General features: G+C 42.4%; 1 protein-coding gene across 6 annotated transcripts in view; it reads left to right on the forward strand.

Annotated features, from left to right (window-relative positions):
- The window catches only part of tcf12 (transcription factor 12), a 379,444-nt gene that overhangs the window by 51,321 nt on the left and 308,399 nt on the right, over positions 1-19,724 (forward strand). For 4 of the 6 annotated variants that reach the window (XR_010020134.1, XM_063065727.1, XM_063065724.1 and 1 more), the window contains exon 4: positions 15,265-15,338. The exons of the other annotated variants lie outside the window; for them this stretch is intronic. Coding sequence is in view for 3 of the 4 variants with exons in the window: in XM_063065727.1 (XP_062921797.1) it covers positions 15,265-15,338 (74 nt within the window). In the remaining variant the exon portion in view is untranslated. The remainder of the gene's footprint in view (positions 1-15,264; positions 15,339-19,724) is intronic. 6 annotated transcript variants of the gene reach the window in all.

The following is a 19,724-nucleotide window of genomic DNA, read 5'->3' on the forward strand; positions in this document are numbered from 1 at the left end:
GGAGAAGACAGGAGGGGGAGGGATAGAGTCGAGAGCTGGACATGTGATAGGCAAAAGGGGATACGAGAGGATCATGGGACAGGAGGTCCGGGAAGAAAGACAAGGTGGGGGGGGACCCAGAGGATGGGCAAGAGGTATATTCAGAGGGACAGAGGGAGAAAAAGGAGAGTGAGAGAAATAATCTGTGCATAAAAATAAGTAACAGATGGGGTACGAGGGGAGGTGGGGCCTAGCGGAATTTAGAGAAGTCGATGTTCATGCCATCAGGTTGGAGGCTACCCAGAATAAGGTGTTGTTCCTCCAACCTGAGTGTGTCTTTACGGTAGAGGAGGCCGTGGATAGACATGTCAGAATGGGAATGGGATGTGGAATTAAAATGTGTGGCCACTGGGAGATCCTGCTTTCTCTGGCGGACAGAGCGTAGATGTTCAGCAAAGCGGTCTCCCAGTCTGCGTCGGGTCTCGCCAATATATAAAAGGCCACATCGGGAGCACCGGACGCAGTATATCACCCCAGTCGACTCACAGGTGAAGTGTTGCCTCACCTGGAAGGACTGTTTGGGGCCCTGAATGGTGGTAAGGGAGGAAGTGTAAGGGCATGTGTAGCACTTGTTTTGCTTACACAGATAAGTGCCAGGAAGGAGATCAGTGGGGAGGGATGGGCGGGACGAATGGACAAGGGAGTTGTGTAGGGAGCGATCCCTGCGGAATGCAGAGAAAGGGGGGGAGGGAAAGATGTGCTTAGTGGTGGGATCCCGTTGGAGGTGGCGGAAGTCACAGAGAATAATATGTTGGACCCGGAGGCTGGTGGGGTGGTAGGTGAGGACCAGGGGAACCCTATTCCTAGTGGGGTGGTGGGAGGATGGAGTGAGAGCAGATGTACGTGAAATGGGGGAGATGTGTTTAAGAGCAGAGTTGATAGTGGAGGAAAGGAAGCCCCTTTCTTTAAAAAAGGAAGACATCTCCCTCATCCTAGAATGAAAAGCCTCATCCTGAGAGCAGATGCGGCGGAGACGGAGGAATTGCGAGAAGGGGATGGCGTTTTTGCAAGAGACAGGGTGAGAAGAGGAATAGTCCAGATAGCTGTGAGAGTCAGCAGGCTTATAGTAGACATCACTGGATAAGCTGTCTCCAGAGACAGAGACAGAAAGATCCAGAAAGGGGAGGGAGGTGTCGGAAATGGACCAGGTAAACTTGAGGGCAGGGTGAAAGTTGGAGGCAAAGTTAATAAAGTCAACGAGTTCTGCATGCGTGCAGGAAGCAGCGCCAATGCAGTCGTCGATGTAGCGAAGGAAAAGTGGGGGACAGATACCAGAATAGGCACGGAACATAGATAGTTTCACAAAGCCAACAAAAAGGCAGGCATAGCTAGGACCCTTACGGGTGCCCATAGCTACACCTTTAGTTTGGAGGAAGTGGGAGGAGCCAAAGGAGAAATTATTAAGAGTAAGGACTAATTCCACTGGACGGAGCAGAGTGGTGGTAGAGGGGAACTGATTAGGTCTGGAATCCAAAAAGAAGCGTAGAGCTTTGAGACCTTCCTGATGGGGGATGGAAGTATATAGGGACTGGACATCCATGGTGAAAATAAGGTGGTGGGGGCCAGGGAACTTAAAATCATCGAAAAGTTTAAGAGCGTGAGAAGTGTCACGAACATAGGTCGGAAGGGATTGAACAAGGGGTGATAAAACAGTGTCGAGGTATGCAGAATTGAGTTCGGTGGGGCAGGAGCAAGCTGAGACAATAGGTCGGCCAGGACAGGCAGGTTTGTGGATCTTGGTTAGGAGGTAGAAATGGGAAGTGCGGGGTGTGTGAACTATAAGGTTGGTAGCAGTGGATGGGAGATCCCCTGAGCGGATAAAGTCGGTGATGGTGTGGGCGACAATGGCCTGGTGCTCCTTGGTGGGGTCACGATCAAGGGGTAAATAAGAGGAGGTATCCGCGAATTGTCGCTGTGCCTCGGCAAGGTAGAGGTCAGTACGCCAGACTACAACAGCACCCCCCTTATCGGCGGGTTTAATAATAAGGTTAGGATTAGTGCCGAGGGAGTGGAGAGCAGAGCGTTCCGAAGGAGTGAGGTTGGAATGGGGACAAGGTGCGGTGAAGTCGATATGGTTGATGTCCCGTCGGCAGTTGGCAATAAAGAGATCCAGAGCAGGCAGAAGACCAGAGTGGGGTGTCCATGAAGAGGAGGGTTGAAGATGGGAGAAGGGGTCATCGGTGGGGGTGGAAGAGTCCTTGCCAGAGAAGTAGACTCGGAGACGGAGACGGCGGAAGAAAAGTTCCGCATCATGGCGAACACGGAACTCGATGAGATGTGGGCGAAGGGGGACAAAGGTGAGGCCCTTACTGAGGACAGAGCGCTCTGCCTCCAGCAGTTGAAGGTCGGAGGGGATGGTAAAGACCCGGCATGGATGAGAGCTGGGATCAGAGGGGTGAGGGGGGAGGCTGAGGGTGTCAATGGAGAGGGGAGGGTTGGGGTGAGAGGAAGATAGAACCTCTGAGGACCCAGGAGCTGACGATGAGATCTGAAGGAGATGGGATTGCAGAGTATTGGTCGGGGAAGGGGAGACGGGAGTCACAATAGCAGCACATAAAGACCCGACCTGGAGTTCAAGGCTGGAATCTTGAGAGCTGGGATCAGACGGGGGAGGGGGGAGGCTGGGGGTGTCAGTGGAGAGGGAAGGGTTGGGGTGAGAGGAAGATGGAGCCTCTGAGGGCCCAGGAGCTGACGGTGGGATCTGAGGGAGTCGGAGTTGCAGAGTGGTGGTGGGGGAAGGGGAGACGGGAGTCACAACAGCAGCACATAAAGACCCGGCCTGGAGTTCAAGGCTGGCGTCGCAGTTGGTGGTTGCGCAATCGCTGTGAAGGTGTCCATGGTCGTTGCTGGAGTCCGGGTTTTGAATATGCCCTGAGGTGTTGGAGCCGCCGAGAGAAGGAGGAGAAGTGTTTTTGTCAGGTGTCTGCAGAATGTTGCTGTTGGTCACTGACACCATCTTGATCAGCGAAGGGAGGTGAAGCATGTCAAGTAGTTTTTTTTAACAGAGTGGTAGGTGCATGGAGCAAGTTGCATGCGCATATCAAATGAGCTGTCAGGAAGAGGTGGATGCAGGTACATGGGGTAAACATGGCTATTGAGACTAGATTAGATGGGTATTTTGGGGAGAAGGGCACTTTTGTGTGCTGTATTGCTATATAACTCTGACGACCAGGTATGTTAAAAGGCTTCTGGCCTTAGGGGGATTTGGGCGAATGTTCAAGCAGGTCTTGTAAACCTCACAGTTTGGGGTTGGAGGTGGTCGGGTTTCTTCAGATGGTAAAGACCTTATTTGTAGGAATCTGGGGTAATTATATGCATCCTAATTAGTGACATGAAAACAACATACTGGAAACACTCGGCAGATTAAACAGCATCTGTGGACATATAATTTTCAACATTTTAGTTTGACTTTTTGCAGATGCTTCCTGACCTGAGCACTTCCAGCATTTTAAAATTTTGTTTTACCTTTATGATTTGTGACATTAGTTTTGAAGTGCAAATGTGAGTATTACAGGTGCACGTTCCTTTATCCGAAATTCTGAAATCCAAAAAGCTCCGAAAACTGAAGTTTTTATCGCCAACAGCTGACGTCACTCAGATGTGACGTGGCAGCGCTAGCAGAGGCCGCCAGACGTCAGTTGTGGTTCAGCGCTTGTACTGGTTACACGTGCATTTGCTGTTCACTGATATTTTGCGTTCACTGTTGACCTTGTGTTTAATTTCACTGTGAAAATGTCAAAAAGAACTGCAGATACCCCTATGGGTAACAATGAGAAAAAGAGAAGGAAGCATCTATCATTATCAATAACGCAGAAAGTGGAGTTATTGCAGAAGCTTGATATTGGTGTGTCTGTGCGACGTCTTACTGAAGAAAATAGTGTCGGAACTACCACTGCATATGATTTAAATAAACAGACAAGTTAATGAAGTTTTATAGTGACAGTGACTTTCTACATTTATTCCAATACAGGTGTCTCTCCCCTTCCCCCCCCTTTTGTACGTTCGCTTTACAAAACCTTGCTCTATATGAAAGACCTACATTAGTTACCTGTTTTCGCTAACAGAAGGTGTTTTCACTGTTACAAAAAAAAGGCAACGTGCGCCCCGAGCAGCCAAGCTCCTCACCCGGAACTGCATTCTAGCCAGCATTGCTTAAACACGTGCCTGTGAGCATCTGTGCTTTATCTCGATTTATTTTGAGCATCTGTTAGCAAGATGAGTTCTAAGGTATCGGAAAAGCCTAAAAGAGCTCGTAAAGGTGCTACACTTAGCGTAAAACTAGACATAATTAAGCGTTTCGATCGTGGTGAACAAAGTAAGGACAAAGTGAGTTTGGCTTGTGGGAGTTGACGAAGATGATGTTGAAGAGGTTTTGGCATCCCATGACCAAGAACTGATGGATGAAGAGCTGATGCAATTGCAAGAGGAAAGGATAACAATCGAAATCAAATGCAGTAGCGAACGGAACGAAAGTGAAGTCATCCAGGAACTCAACGTTAAGCAACTGCGTGAGATTTTTGCTGCAATGATTGCCGAAAAGTACGACTTTAATTTTGAAAGGGTATGTAGGATTAAGGCATATTTGCAGAATGGTTTTTGTGCTTGCAAAGAACTGTATGATAGAAAAATGCGCGAGGCTAAGCAGTCAAGCATACTGTCGTTTTTCAAGCCTTCCACATCAGCCACAGCAGACGATGAATCTCGACCTTTGACATCGAGGCAGGCAGACATAGAAGAAGATGACCTGCCTGCCTTGATGGAAACAGACGACGATGAGATGACACCCCAGTGTCCCACCACCCCAACCTCCGACGACTCAGCCTAACACACCATCATCAGTGTGCTTGGCACTGTCTTCCCGATTCCGGTAAGTGATACTACATTGTAATGCATTATTTCTACCTTCTATAGGCTGTGTATTTTTATGTGTTACAGGTGGCCCCTGTTTTCCGAACGTTCGCTTTACGACACCTCTCTGTTACAAAAGACCTACATTAGTTACCTGCTTTCGCTAACAGAAGGTGTTTTCCTGGCACTTATCCATGTAAGCGTCCCTCCCCACTGATCTCCCTCCTGGCACTTATCCGTGTAAGCGGAACAAGTTCTACACATGCCCTTACACTTCCTCCCTTACCACCATTCAGGGCCCCAAACAGTCCTTCCAGGTGAGGCATCACTTCACCTGTGAGTCGACTGGGGTGATATACTGCGTCCGGTGCTCCCGATGTGGCCTTTTATATATTGGTGAGACCCGACGCAGACTGGGAGACCGCTTTGCTGAACATCTACGCTCTATCCGCCAGAGAAAGCAGGATCTCCCAGTGGCCACACATTTTAATTCCACATCCCATTCCCATTCTGACATGTCTATCCACGGCCTCCTCTACCGTAAAGATGAAGCCACACTCAGGTTGGAGGAACAACACCTTATATTCCATCTGGGTAGCCTCCAACCTGATGGCATGAACATCGACTTCTCTAACTTCCGCTAGGCCCCACCTCCCCCTCGTACCCCATCTGTTACTCATTTTTATGCACACATTCTTTCTCTCACTCTCCTTTTTCTCCCTCTGTCCCTCTGAATATACCTCTTGCCCATCCTCTGGGTCACCCCCCCGCCCTTGTCTTTCTTCCCGGACCTCCTGTCCCATGATCCTCTCGTATCCCCTTTTGCCTATCACCTGTCCAGCTCTCGGCTCTATCTCTCCCCCTCCTGTCTTCTCCTATCATTTTGCATCTCCCCCTCCCCCTCCAACTTTCAAATCCCTTACTCACTCTTCCTTCAGTTAGTCCTGACGAAGGGTCTCGGCCTGAAACGTCGACTGCACCTCTTCCTATAGATGCTGCCTGGCCTGCTGCGTTCACCAGCAACTTTTATGTGTGTTGCCTGAACAGCCAGGCTCCTCCCCCGGAACTGCATTCTAGCTGGCATTGCTTAAACACATGTTTTATCTCGATTTTATTTGGTGCATCTGTTAGCAGGATGAGTTCTAAGGTAACGGAAAAGCCTAAAAGAGCTCGTAAGGGTGTTAGCGTAAAACTAGACATAATTAAGCGTTTCGATCGTGGTAAACGAAGTAAGGACATTGTCCACGCGTTGAACTTGCCTGCGTCCACCATTCGCACTATTTATACGCAGAGAGAAAGAATTTTGAAAGCTGCCGATGTTACTGTTGGTTCTGCTTGTAGCAAAGTGGTCTCTCTTAGTCGGCATCCAATAATGGATAAAATGGAAAGTCTATTACTTGAGTGGATTGATGGGTGTACAAAGTGTGGTGTTTCTTATACTTAAGGAGAAATCAGTCAGTCTTTTTAATAAGCTGAAACAGAAAGCACTGGCCGATGGTGATGAAAGTTTTGCGAAAGTGGAATTTAAAAGTAGTCATGGGTGGTTTGATCGGTTTCTGAGGTGAGGGCAGCTTCATAGATTAAGCAGTGGTTCCCAACCTCCAGGCTGCCGACCGATACCAGGCTGCGAAGGACGCAGTGGTGCAGCGGTAGTCGGGACGCACCCAGCACATCTTTAAGAAAAAAGCCGAAATAAGCTGATTAATTAGGTGCCGCCCAGCATGTAAATGTCGGCCCAGATCAGAGGCGATTGCCGATTGCGTCAGGTGGTTATTCGTATAAGCAAGTGTTTAACTGTGATGAAACTGCAATTTATTGGAGTCTTCCCGATTGCGGTAAGTGATACTACACTGTACATACATTATTTCTACTTTATATAGGCTGTGTATTTTTATGTGTTATTTGGTATGATTTGGCAGCTTCATAGCTTAAAAGTTACTGGAAAGAGTGTTTCTGCTGAAAGCACTTCCGTGAGATTTTCGCTGCGCTAGACAGTGCAGAAAAGTATTTCTACTTTATATTGGTTGTGTATTTATCATGTCATTCCTGCGTTTACTATATGTTACTGTTATTTTAGGTTTTATGTGTTATTTGACATTACTTGGTAGGTTATTTTTGGGTCTGCGAATGCTCACAAAATTTTCCCATATAAGTAAATGGTAATTGCTTCTTCACTTTACGACATTCCGGCTTATGAGCCATTTCATAGGAACGCTCTACCTTTGGATGGCGGGGGAAACCTGTAAGTCATTTACCATGTGTTTGTTTGAAGCTATATAGTTTTATGTTTTATTGAATGTTTTTGTTGGAAATAAAAACATTTTCTTGTCATTATTCCCTAAACAATACAGTATAACAACTATTTACATTGTATTAGGTATTATAAGTAATCTAGAGATGATTTAAAGTATACGAGAGGATGTGCGTAGGTTTGGTGCGCCACCAGGTCCTAAAGTCCACCGCACTGAGACAGGTTAAATAAGGGACTTGAGCATACGTGTTTTTTAGTATGGGGGGGAGGGGGTCTGAAATCCAAAAAATTCTGAATTCCGAAATGCAACTGGCCCCAAGGATTTCGGATAAGGGATTGTGGACCTGTATTGTGGCAGTAATTTTGTTGGAAATTAACTTGATTTTTAATATTGATTACTTAATGTCTAAGCTTGTCAACTAAAATGTTAGCTTTTTCGTCACAGCCTTTGAATATATCTAAAGATTTATATTGGTCCGTTTTATTTTGAAGGCAAACTTTTAGCAAATATTTTTGAGGCAATGCTAATTACAGTTTTTGTTTTGATGGATTTTGACATCTGAGTGAGTGATTTACTGTCAGGTCATATAAAGTAGTTGGATCATAACAGAAACCATAAAAAATTATCACCCGAAAGTAACTGGATTTCACTCTTGATTTATTTATGCATCTGCTTCCTTATTCTTTTACTCCTTATTTATTCACTACTACAATTTTCTTATAACTCAACTGCTTATTTATGTATTTGTTTCTTTAAATTCTTTGGTCAAGAATGTTGGGGGCAAACAAGTCTCAATAAGACTGAAACTCTAAGCTCAAGTTGTATTCTGAATTTGCACTTATCATATTTGTCTTCAGTAGGTCCAATGAGTTTGAGGTTTTGGTTTCTGTACTTAAGTTCCTGAATCACCATTTGAAGTAAATCTAGACTTGTGTTTCACTAAACAACACTGGTCCCTTGCAAAGAAAAGAAATTAACTCATTAATTGATTGTAATATTTTGTTTCTGGGGATTTGCTATGCCAAGTAACTTGCTACTTCCTAAGTGTTGAAATCTCAGAAGTTGACTTTTAAATAGTGGGTATAATAAATCTGTTATTAAGGCTAATCATGTTTCTTTTTATATGCTGAATTATATGGTTGAAGGGTAATGTGGCATGGAAGTTAGCCCTTCAACCCAACTTGATGCTGATCAAGATGGTCATGTAAGCTAGTCCCATTTTGGCCTTTATTCCTCTAAATTTTCCTATCCATGTACCTGTCCCAAATGTCTTCAAAAAGTTGTTATTGTACCTGCCTCAACCACTCTCTCTGGAGGTTTATACCAAATACCTTTCCACCCCTTGTGTGAAGTTAGCATGCATGAGATTCCACAGATGTTGGAAATCCAGAGCAACACATACAAAATTCTGGAGTAACTCAACAGCTCAGTTAGCATCTATGGAAAAGAATACAGTGAATGTTTTTTGTCCAGGCTCTTCATCATGACTGGAAAGTAAGAGGGAAGAAGCCAAAATAAGGTGGGGAGAGAGGAAGGGGTAAAAGTTAGAAGGTGATGGGTGAAGCTGGATAGATGGGGGAGGTTGGATGAAGTGAGAAGCTGGGATGTGATGGGTGGAAGAGGTAAAGGTCTAAAGAAGGAATCTGATAGGAGAAGAGAGTGAACCATGAGAGAAAGGGTAGGAGGAGGAGCAACAGGTGGAGGTGATAAGCAAGTAAGGAGATGGGGAGGAGGAAAATTACCAGAAGTTGGAGAAATTGTTGTTCAAGGCAAATTTGAACATTAAAGAGTATTGCTCATTCAGTGTCTTGTGATGTCTAGCTAAATAAAGAAGTTCAAAGATTTGTGAGCCTGTCTCTGAAAGGAATCAGACATGTTTCTTTTTCAGTAGTGTCTGGTATTGTGATCCTCATAACAGCTGCTATGGAGGCATTACTTCTGTGTTGGACAAGGCTGAGATGTATTTTCTGTGACAAAATGTGCAATGGACCATCCAGTAAGAGCTAATAGTATTTTCTCTTCCCACTTCCTCTTCCATGAACATTATCCCTCTAATGGTGCTTATTTGTGTGCCTCTTTGTTAAATCTTTTGGTTCAAATTTTGAAGTGGAGAGTCTACTGCATGTTTGCACTTACCAGTTTAGAAATTCCTCCCTTCAGATGTCATTTTAGATGCTGATCAATAAAATTTTTGTTTGTTTAACTTTGGCTAAACGAACTGTTAACTGATGAGTAGTTATATTTAAAGTAAAGGAAGCCATGTATAAGGGTCAAATTGACTTTGAATGATATATTTGGCAAAGGGAAATTGAATCTGCGTTGTAGATCAACTTCTGACCAAACGTATTCTTGTCGAGCATAATTCCAATACCCATTCCCATTTAGCATGTCAATTTATGGCCGCCTCTACTGCCACAACAGGGCCACTCTCAGTTTGGAAGAATAGCACCTCTCCATCTGGGTCACCTCCAACCTGATGGCTTGAGCACTGATTACTATAAACTGGTAATTTATTTTCCCCCCCTCTTTTTCCATTTCCCATTTTGGATCCCCTGTACCCATTCGCTTCTTACCTGCCTATCACCTCCTTCTGGGGCCCCTTCCTCTTCCCTTACTTCCATGGTCCACTCTTATTAAATTATTTTTTTCTCTAGCTCTTTCCTTTTCTACCTATCACCTCGCAGCTTCTCACTATCTCCTTCCCTCTCACCTGGCTTTACCTTCCACTTTTCAGCTTGTAATCCTTCTCTCCCCACCACCACCACCTTATTCTAGCTTTACCCCCCTTCCTCTCCAATCGTGATTAAAGGTCGCAGTTTGAAATATTGATTGTTTATTCCTCTCATCAGATGATGCCTGACCAGAGTTCCTCCAGCATTTTGTGGATGTTACTCTGAATTTCCAGCTTCTGCAGAATCTCATGTTCTTGATTGACTTGCCTTTTGGAATTTGAGAAAGCATATTTGTCCTTGCAAATTTCTTTGGCAGAGAATGTATCATGATTGAGAATGGAAATAAAAGAAAAAAATAAGAGAAATTTTTGTGCAAGGCAAATTTGAACATTAAAGGGTATTTCTTGAAAGACAGGATTTTTTTGTAAAGCAGAATTGTATTTTTATTGGAAGACATTTGCCTTGGACTGTAGGATTAAATTTTAGGAAATGGATTGTTCACATGTCAAAGATAGAAATGCTATAATAATTGAAGAGGTTGAAGAAATAAACCAGACTGAGTGAAGATACAATTCGTAATTTGCTGAAACTCAAAACTATTTCAGCATTACATCTTCATGTGAGTTAGAATTTGATTTTGAAAAATGCATCATGTTATTTGGTTTAAGAAAGAATCTGTACTATATCATTACAGTTGAAACAAAGTTAGGAACTTGGGCAGCGCCGGAGAAGCATAAACACACCTGTTATTGCTATATCGGAAATCTAGTTTTACTGGTTAAAACCTATCATTAGATCAGTTTAGACAGATGGCAAGCCTGCACCTTTTGTTTTGACATTGCTTGGAAAATAAATGTTCATGTGTGGCTTTTCATCTTAAACTGAATTATTAATTGATTGGACATGCTGTGAAAGACATACAATAGTTAAAAGTTGGAATTTGAAGATTTCTTCAGGAAAAAGATGAGTGAAATATAGATGTACTGTAAATTATCTGATTATCATAGACCAACATTATGTTCACTTTTGTGCTCTGTGTATATTTAATACATGGAAATACATAATTGCAAATAATGGAAGAAGAGGTGAAAAATGTTTGAAGTTGACATTTGGGGAGGTGCTGCAAATAGATGGCCAAATGTTATAGTAGGATAAAACTTCTTTTCGTAATGTGATTCAAAGAAATAAATCCCATTCTGAATGCAGGTTGTTGTTTGTGCAGAATGAATTTTGTTTGCCTTTATCATTGGAAAAGTTAACTGATCTGCAGAATCTGAAGGTTTTCCACAACATGCAGAGAGTTGTGAAGAGCACATACAAAACCACAGAGTTTAAAAAAAAGGGCAAAGATCTGGCAAATGAAATACAATGTGGGGAAAATGTGAAATTGTCTGTGAGTAAGGCAAAATATATAATCTAAGTGATAGATGAGAGCTCTAAGATGTATAGAACTTTGGGGGGGGGGGGTGTGGTATCCTAGTGCATGATTTGCAAAAGGCTGGTATGGAAGTGCTGCATGTAATTTCTGTATTTGCAAAATAATGCAGGATTATTTTTTATAGTCACTCATAATTATTGTGGTTTCTTTCCTAAATCTGTCCTGAGAGCATCTTTTTAATAAGATGTGCCTCTGCCGACCTATTTTCATTGAACTTCTGCCAATGTAGCTTCCTTATGTTAGCTGACATTCTTAGTTTCCTCTCCTCTCAACCTTTTCAAATCTATCATCTTCTACTACTACTACTACTACTACTACTACTACTACTTCTACGACTCAAGCCTAGGGGATCGGCGTCGGGCTCGATGACGGACTCTCCACTTCTCCCTCTCCCTCATCAGTGTGTTCAGTTCATCTACATGAGCCACGCCGCTGTCTTCTCGGAGCGTGTTGACCACAGTCTTGGGAGGGTGCCCAGGGTTCATCCTCCCGTGCTTGGGCTCCCATATGATGATTAGGCTGGCAGGTAGCTTGGGGTGGTGTAGACAGTGCCCCGCTAGTTGCAGTCTTCTCGCCTCGATTTTAGTGGAGAGCATCGGTAGGTTGTTAAAGAGCTCAACATTTGTCGTGTGCTGTTGCCAACTCACATCAAGAGCCATCTGGAGCATTTGTGTATAGCAACCATCTGGAGACTTTGACATCGTCTTGGTGAGTGTCCACGTCTTCCATCCATACGTGAGAATGGACTCTATGACTGCTATGAAAATCCTCTTTTTAAGTCCTCTAGTCAGGTTCTACCCAGATTTCCTTCATGTCGTTCATAGCCCTCCACGCCTGCGCCTTCTGTATCTTTATGTCCTTCTCCGAACTCATCATTTTTGACCCGAGGTACTTGTAGTCAAAGACTTTCTTAATGGTATCATTCTCTATGGTCTTGAGAGTACCTTCATCACAGTTAAATGCCATGTACTCTGTCTTTTTAGCGTTTAGGTGAAGTTGAACTTTATTGCATTCTATTTCTCCTTTCGTCAGTAGCTGCTGTGCTTCCTCCATCTGGTCAGAGAGCAGGACTATGTCATCTGCAAAATCGAGATCTGTGAGCGTAACTGGTCTGACCCTTTTGTTCGCCCTGGTTTTATGGTAAAACCAAGCTTGTCATGATCTTTGGTAGCTTGACGCAGAGTGTAATCAAGGACAATTATAAAGATGTAGGCTGCCAGAGTGTCTCCTTGCAGTGCATCAGCTAGGAGCTCAAACACTGCTATTTCTCCGTCTGGTGATACAACTTTCGCCATGGTTTTGGTATAGCTGGACTCTCTTGCTCTCAGTAGATGGTCTGGCACTCTGTAAGCTTTCAGGATCTTCAGCATTTTACCTCGGTGAATGGAGTCAAAAGCTTTGCGAAAATCGATGTAAGCAAGCGTGGCTGGTAGTTTGTTCTTCTTGACTTCCTCGATGATCCTACGGAGAGCAAGTATTTGCATTACTGTTGTGCGCTTTTGCCGAAAACCATTCTGATTGAATCTTAGCTTAGGGTCAATGGCGGTGCGAATCCTGTTCAAGATCATCCGATTGTATAACTTAGCTTGACCTGCATCTTAGCAGATACCGCAGTAGTTATCTGTCTTTGTGAGGGATCCAGACTTGGAGACTGGGATAATGTTTGAGAGTGACCACTGTTCTGGTTTGTTGCCTTTCATCAATGCCATATTACATATATCCAGCAAGATGTCGTCCAGGTCGCAGTTCTTCAGGACATCTAGTGGTATCCCGTCTGGTCCAGCGCTCCTGCCCTGTTTGAGTGCATATTTGGCCTCCTTCAGTTCCTCAATGGTGAATGGGCCGTCATTGATGTCGACTTGTGTTAGTATCATGGGTATATCCTCCTCTTCTTCCGTGATCATTGGAGGGCTTCCCAGCAGGTTCTTAAAGTGTCAGGACATGGTCCTCTGCTGTTTTACCACTTATTTGACCTAATGGGGACTTCTTCTGTCTACTGATCTCATTGACTATGCACCATGCTTCTCCATGCTGCATGTCTTCATTAACAGCTTCTACCTCTCTAATCCTCTCAGCTAGTTCCTCTTCCTTCAGTCGGTCGTAGGTAGCAAAGAGATTCTTCTTTGCTGTCTTGAACTTGTCTCTTAGCTCTTCTGTTTCGCTCCTTCAAGTTCCGCATGACAAGCATTGACCACACTTCTTGCTGAGATGACGTCAGGATGTTTCGAGATCTGACTCTTCTTGATTCACCTACTGTGAAGCGAATCAAGAAGAGTCAAATCTATCATCAGTCCTCTTGTATTCAACAATTTGCCCTGTCACATGATTGAAAATTCACCAATACTTGCCAAATTTGACAGGTATTTCTTTGTACTCAATCTGTCTTTAGTTTTTGTGCTTGACAGTGTCCTCCCCGCTGGACCCATTCCACTATTGCCTAGTTGAATCAGAGCACTTGATGACATTCTAACTACTGCTAAATAGTTAAGAATGTGTTATCTGTAGTTGCTGCTTCTACCATTCCTGCATCATTATTCCTGCTGTTTCTCCAGTATCTATCCATGAAGCACCACTGTTAGGTAAATTCGGTCTTGGCAAAATCTTAAAAAGTGTCATTTCCATATATATGTTGTCAAAACATCCACTGCTTGTCAATCATTTGATACATAATATGATGTCCAATTAAGCCTTGAAAGTCCCCAGTCAGTCTTTAGATCCATAAACATCAGTATTTTTCAAGCCACTGTACCTCTTCTGAAACCTGTCTGTAACTGAACTAGACTTGTCACATTTCATTAAGACGTGCACATCTGCGATGTCGTTAAAGTAGCCCACTTCTTGATTAGTAACGTCACCTGACTTGATCTGCTTATGTGATTGAAGCTCTCATTTTGACCTTATTCCCTCCTGGACTTGACCAATTGCCTCCCTCATGCTTCCTTTGTAAAACTGTCATGGCACTGGCTAACTTTGTGTACAAAGTAAAGTTGGCTGGTGCCAAGTCCTAGTTGAGCAAAGCCACACTTCCAAAAATCATATTTTTGCTTTCAAATTTCTCTAGAGTTCTGTCCCATTTCTATAATATCCACTCTTGGACTGCAGTTCTGGCCTCTGCCCACATGATCATTTACATTTAACCAATGTCTCAGGGCATGCATTGTGTTTGATAATACACTTTCAAGGTGCTTTTGAATATTTTGCTACTTTGTTACATATTAAAATTACAAGCTGAGGGAAGGAAAATAGTGATGGATAAAAATGTTATATAGTGATATACTCTTAAGTTTTCCATGTGGAAAGCCTGATTGATGTGGAAGGCACGATTTGGTCAAGTTGTGGAAAGCTGAAACAACCTTGCACACAAAAAAAATGTTAAACTTACAAAAGCAGCTTTTTTTAATGTGGGGCTTCTGTTTGTTCACTGCAGAATAAAATTTTGCTCTAACATTTAATAGTAAAGGGATTTTGTAGTGAAATTTTGTAACTTGTGTCGGTGCAGTGGATGGTGTAATTCTTCAGAGGACTGTTTCAATTCTGAGATCTTGATTTGTATCTGATCCAAGCTGATGAATCTTCTGTATCAACTTAGGTGTATATAGACGATCTATTTGAAGATTTGGGGATGAAAAATCCTAGTGAAGTGATAATTTTGAGTTTGGAGTTAAAGTATGTCATTAGAGAAAAGTTGAGGGAACACACTTTGCTTTTGAAGTTTCTTAAAGTTGGTTGGTGCTGGTTCAAAATGGAAAATTGTGCGACTTCTTTGTGCTGGAAGCACATTTAGTAAAAACTGGAATGAAGTTCAAAATTATTGGAGTACAATCTTTCATTCTAAGAATCTCCAAAGGAGAAATTTGGCAGGATACTATCTGTTTATCAGTATTTAGAAAACAATTGAGGACTTCTATTGTAGTTAAATCTAAAATAAAATTTTGAAGAAAATAATTCAGTAAACCCTGAAGGAATACTAATACATTTGAGCACATTTCTAATTAACATTATTTTCTTTTGATAGTAATGGAAGAGCGAACAGGTACAAGTTCCTGGGGATCATCTGACCAGCCAAGTCCACCATATGAATCTTCAAGGGTAAGTTGTCTTCAATTTGAACATTTTTTCTTATAACATGCAATCCAGTGTTGGAATCAAATCAATTACTTTTACTGTATGTAATTTTATTGAGTTGTATTTAAATAACTTCCATTTTCTGGTATATCTATTGAATTCCGGTGATGTTAAAAATCAATTGATTGAACTTGTTAAGCTTATGAATTTATCTGTACTTGTTATTGCTAAGTTCACTTCTTAAGGAATGTGAAAACAAATCCCTTACCCTTTGTATTTATCAGAATACTTGTCATGATTGAGGTTGTTCCTAAAAGTCTAGTCTTTAACTATTTACTGTAACCCATACAAGCATGTGCAATTTAAGATTGGGGAAGGAGATCAGCATGGAGTCTCATGATCTTGATACTGCAAATATGTGCATCATGTGGGAGAGAACTATGCTTTCTTGCTTTTGAGCCTTTTTCCTCATTGGTTCTCGCTGTTGTAACTCTAGCTCGGATAGGCAAGAATGGAAAACCAAATGAGAAGGGATGAAAAGTTGGAGAGGAAACCTGATGTTTGTCCGTTCATATAATTTCTTATCCACACAAATTGTAAATTTGGAAGGGCAGAATTGTTGCCTTATTGAATCTAGATTTTCATGAGAGGAAAATGTGGTCTATTCTTGCTGGAGTTTGGAATGATGAGAAATGATCTCATGGTATTAAAACAAGATTCTTAACAAGACTGACATGGGTTCTGTTTCCTAGCACTGCAGAGTCATGACAGTGAGATAATTTCAGAGTAAGGGATTGGCTGTTTAGTACTAAAATGAAGAGAAATTTATGGACTCTGAATTGAAAATCTTTGTTCTATTTCCAGAGGTTTGTGATTGCTTATTCATGCTGAAATTTTGAAGGTTAATCACTGTGGCTACATCCCTTTTTTTTGTTATTATATTTTGTTTGAGTTGACAACTATTTAATACTGTTGGGGAGAAAAAAAGCCTGTTTTGGCAATTTTTTTTCTCCAAATGTATATTCTTCATGTCTGTGTTTTTGTTAATAAATTTATTTTTAAGGCCCATATAGCAATATTCTTGTTTCTTATTCCTGTTTTTTTTGGGGGGTGGGAATTATTTCTGAAGTTTTAAAAGCTAGCATGGAGCATTACATTTTGCATGTGAAAACTAAGCTTGTCTGTACACTTCCCTTTTTATTACTAAATGTTGGCAAATAATTTTTTCTGTGTGATTGTCAGCTTTCAATGTGACCTGTCCCTTCTTGAAGATGCTTCAGGTTTGTCAAGTTACCAAAGATGTTTGGACAGATTTAAAAATAGAATTACCAATAGCTAGGCATGCATGATCTTTGGAGCAAATGACATTGGATGTAATGAGAGTATTTATATAAATGACAATATATTCTTATTTTGACTTTTCTATTAAAAATCTTTAGGCTGAAGAGGCACATGTTAAATAATAGAACCCCAGAGTACTACAACACAGGAACGGGCCACTTGACTCACAATGTTTTTCTGAACTAATTAAGTTAGTAATCAGATGCCAAACTAAACTGTTCCCTTCTACATAATGTCCATACTGTATCTGTACAACCTAAGAGCCTCTTTTGTATATACTTCTATTGCATTTGTCTCCTTTACCACCCCGGCAGTGCTTTCCACTACTGTTTTTATTAACTTGACCAACATATCTTATTTGAACTTAACCCCCCCCCCCCCACCCCTCCTTCTTAAATGTATGCATGTGCTCTGGCATTAGACACTTTAACCCTGGGAAAAAGATACTGGCTGTGTACTCTGCCTACGCCTCTCTTAATCCTATAAACCTCTGTCAGATCTCCCCTTGGCCTCCACTGCTCCAGAGAAAACAACTCAAGTCTGTCCAACCTCTCCTTACTCAGCTAGTAGCATGGTAAACCGTTAATGCATCCTCTTCAAAACCTCCACATCCTCCTTGTAATGGGGGTGGGAGCGAACATAATTGAATGCAATACTCTAGATGCGGCCTGACTAGAGTTTTATAACACTGTAACTTCTCAACTTTTGAATGCAATTCCTCAACTAGTAAAGGCAAACATGTAACCAAAATATACTGAGGTTTTAAATCTCGAGCCTCATGATGAGCATTTAGTCATTTATAAACTATGGAGCAATTGATGAATTGCCTTGCAGGAAATCAGTTCTTTTTGCTCTTGCTTTTGGTCTATTTTCATTTTGATATAGAAACAGCCATATGATGTTAATCTTGGTTGTCGGCTATTAGTTTCAGGCCATGGGAGCATTAGTGAGGTACCAGAGGACACAGCTGTAGCCTGACTGAACTGTGCATGTCACAGAATATTTTGTTTGTCTATCACGTGTATCATTGATTCTGAAGTAGTTAAACTGAAGCAAAAAGTCACCTGGGAGTTATGATTCTAAGAAGATAACTTTACGGCAGTGCAGCTGAAGAAGCTGTGACATGCATCTGTAAGCAGTGATTTAACAGTCACTTTACCCAGCAGTCACTAGCACTTTGGTTGATCTGATAACACATAGCATAGATCATGTAGCCTGTTTTTCCCCTACGCTTGCTGCCTTGAAAGTTAGCCTCCAGTTTGGGAATGATGAATGCTCAGTGACTGCCGATCTAATAGTCCCAGAAGATTTTGGGTTTTAGGCTGGAGAAGTTGTCCTGAACCTTTTTTTGTTAGCCAAAAGAAGCCCTATGTGCCAGCCTGTGGTTCTTGTACTGTATTCTGTAAATTCTACCATGCGCACATTTTATTTTCAAACGAGAAAATATGCAGATGCTGGAGATCCAAAGCAACACACGCAAAATGCTGGAGAAACTCAGCAGGCTAGGCAGCACCTATGGAAAGAGTACAGGTGACACATTTTGGGCTGAGACCACTCATTGGGACTGGAGAGAAAGTGTTGAGTCAAAGTAAGAAGGTGGAGGAGGGGATGAAGAAACATAAGGTGATGGAGGAAGTAAAGAACTGGGAAGTTGGTGAAAGAGATGCAGGCTGAAGGGGAGGATGAAAGGTCATGGAAAAAAGAAAAGGGGAAGGAGCACCAGAGGAAAGTGATAGCAGGTAAGGAGATGGGGTGAGAGAGGAAATGGAAAATGCTGGGGGGGCGGAATTAACAGAAGTTGGAGAAATTGGTATTTGTGCTAGCAGTTTGGAGGCTACCCAGACAGAATACAAGCCGTTGCTCCTCCAACCTGAGTGTGGCCTCATTGCGACAGTAGAGGAGGCCATGGACTGGCATATTGGAATGGGAAGTGGAATTATTTTGTTGTGGTTTCTCTTTGTGTTCATTCTATTATCATCTGAAGTTGGAATCAGTAAAACAGATCTGGAAAGAATTGTATTGCAGAAGGCATCTGTCCTCTCCTGAAGTTGTACTGTTAACCTTCCCATGAAGGTGGCTCCTTTTTTTTTTAAAGCAAATGTAGAGCATAGAACATAGAACAGTACAGCACAAGAACAGGTCATTCAAATCAAAAACTCCCAAACATGAATCCCTCCTATCTACGCCATGTCCGTATCCCTCCAGCTTCCTTATATCCATGTCCCTATCCAAACATTTCTTAAAAGCCTCCAGTGTATTTGCCTCTGCCACCATACCACACAGCGCATTCCAGGCATCCATGACTCTGAGTAAAGAAAAACACTTGCCCCTCACGTCCTCTTGAACCTACTCCCTGTCACATTCAATACATGCCCTCTGGTATTAGACATTTCAACCCTGGGAAACAGATGTACTCTGTCCACTCTATCTTTGCCTCTCATAATCTTGTAAAGCTCTATTTGATTTCCCCTCAGCCTCTGACATTCCAGAGCCAACAATCCCAAGTTTATCCAGCCTCTTGTGATAGCACATGCCCTCTAAACCAGGCAGCATCCTGGTAAACCTCTGCACCCTCTCCAAAGCCTCAACATCCTTCCTATAATGGGTGACTAGAACTGTATGCAGTTCTCCAGGTGTGGCCTAACAGAGCTTTATAAAACTGCAGCATAACCTCCTGACTTTTGAACTCAAATACCATGACTACTAAAAACAAGCATTCATAAGCCTTCTTAACCACTTTCAAGGGGCTATGAACTTGGATCCTAACATGTCTCAGCCCAACAACACTGTTAAGGATCTTGCCAGTAACAGTGAACTGTTTCCTAGCATTTGCCCTACTGAGGTGCAACACCTCACATTCATCTGGGTTAAACTTCTCCCATATCTCTGTTTGTATCTGCAATGTCATAATTCGAAGAGATAATATCAATCAATGTGGCCTTCTATATATTGACGAGACCTGTCGTAGACTGGGAGATCGTTTTGCTGAACACCTACGTTCTGTCCGCCAGAAAAAGCAGAATCTCCCAGTGGCCACACATTTTAATTCCACGTCCCATTCTCATTCTG

Source organism: Mobula hypostoma, chromosome 13 (assembly GCF_963921235.1).
Source record: "Mobula hypostoma chromosome 13, sMobHyp1.1, whole genome shotgun sequence".
Lineage (NCBI taxonomy): Eukaryota > Metazoa > Chordata > Chondrichthyes > Myliobatiformes > Myliobatidae > Mobula > Mobula hypostoma.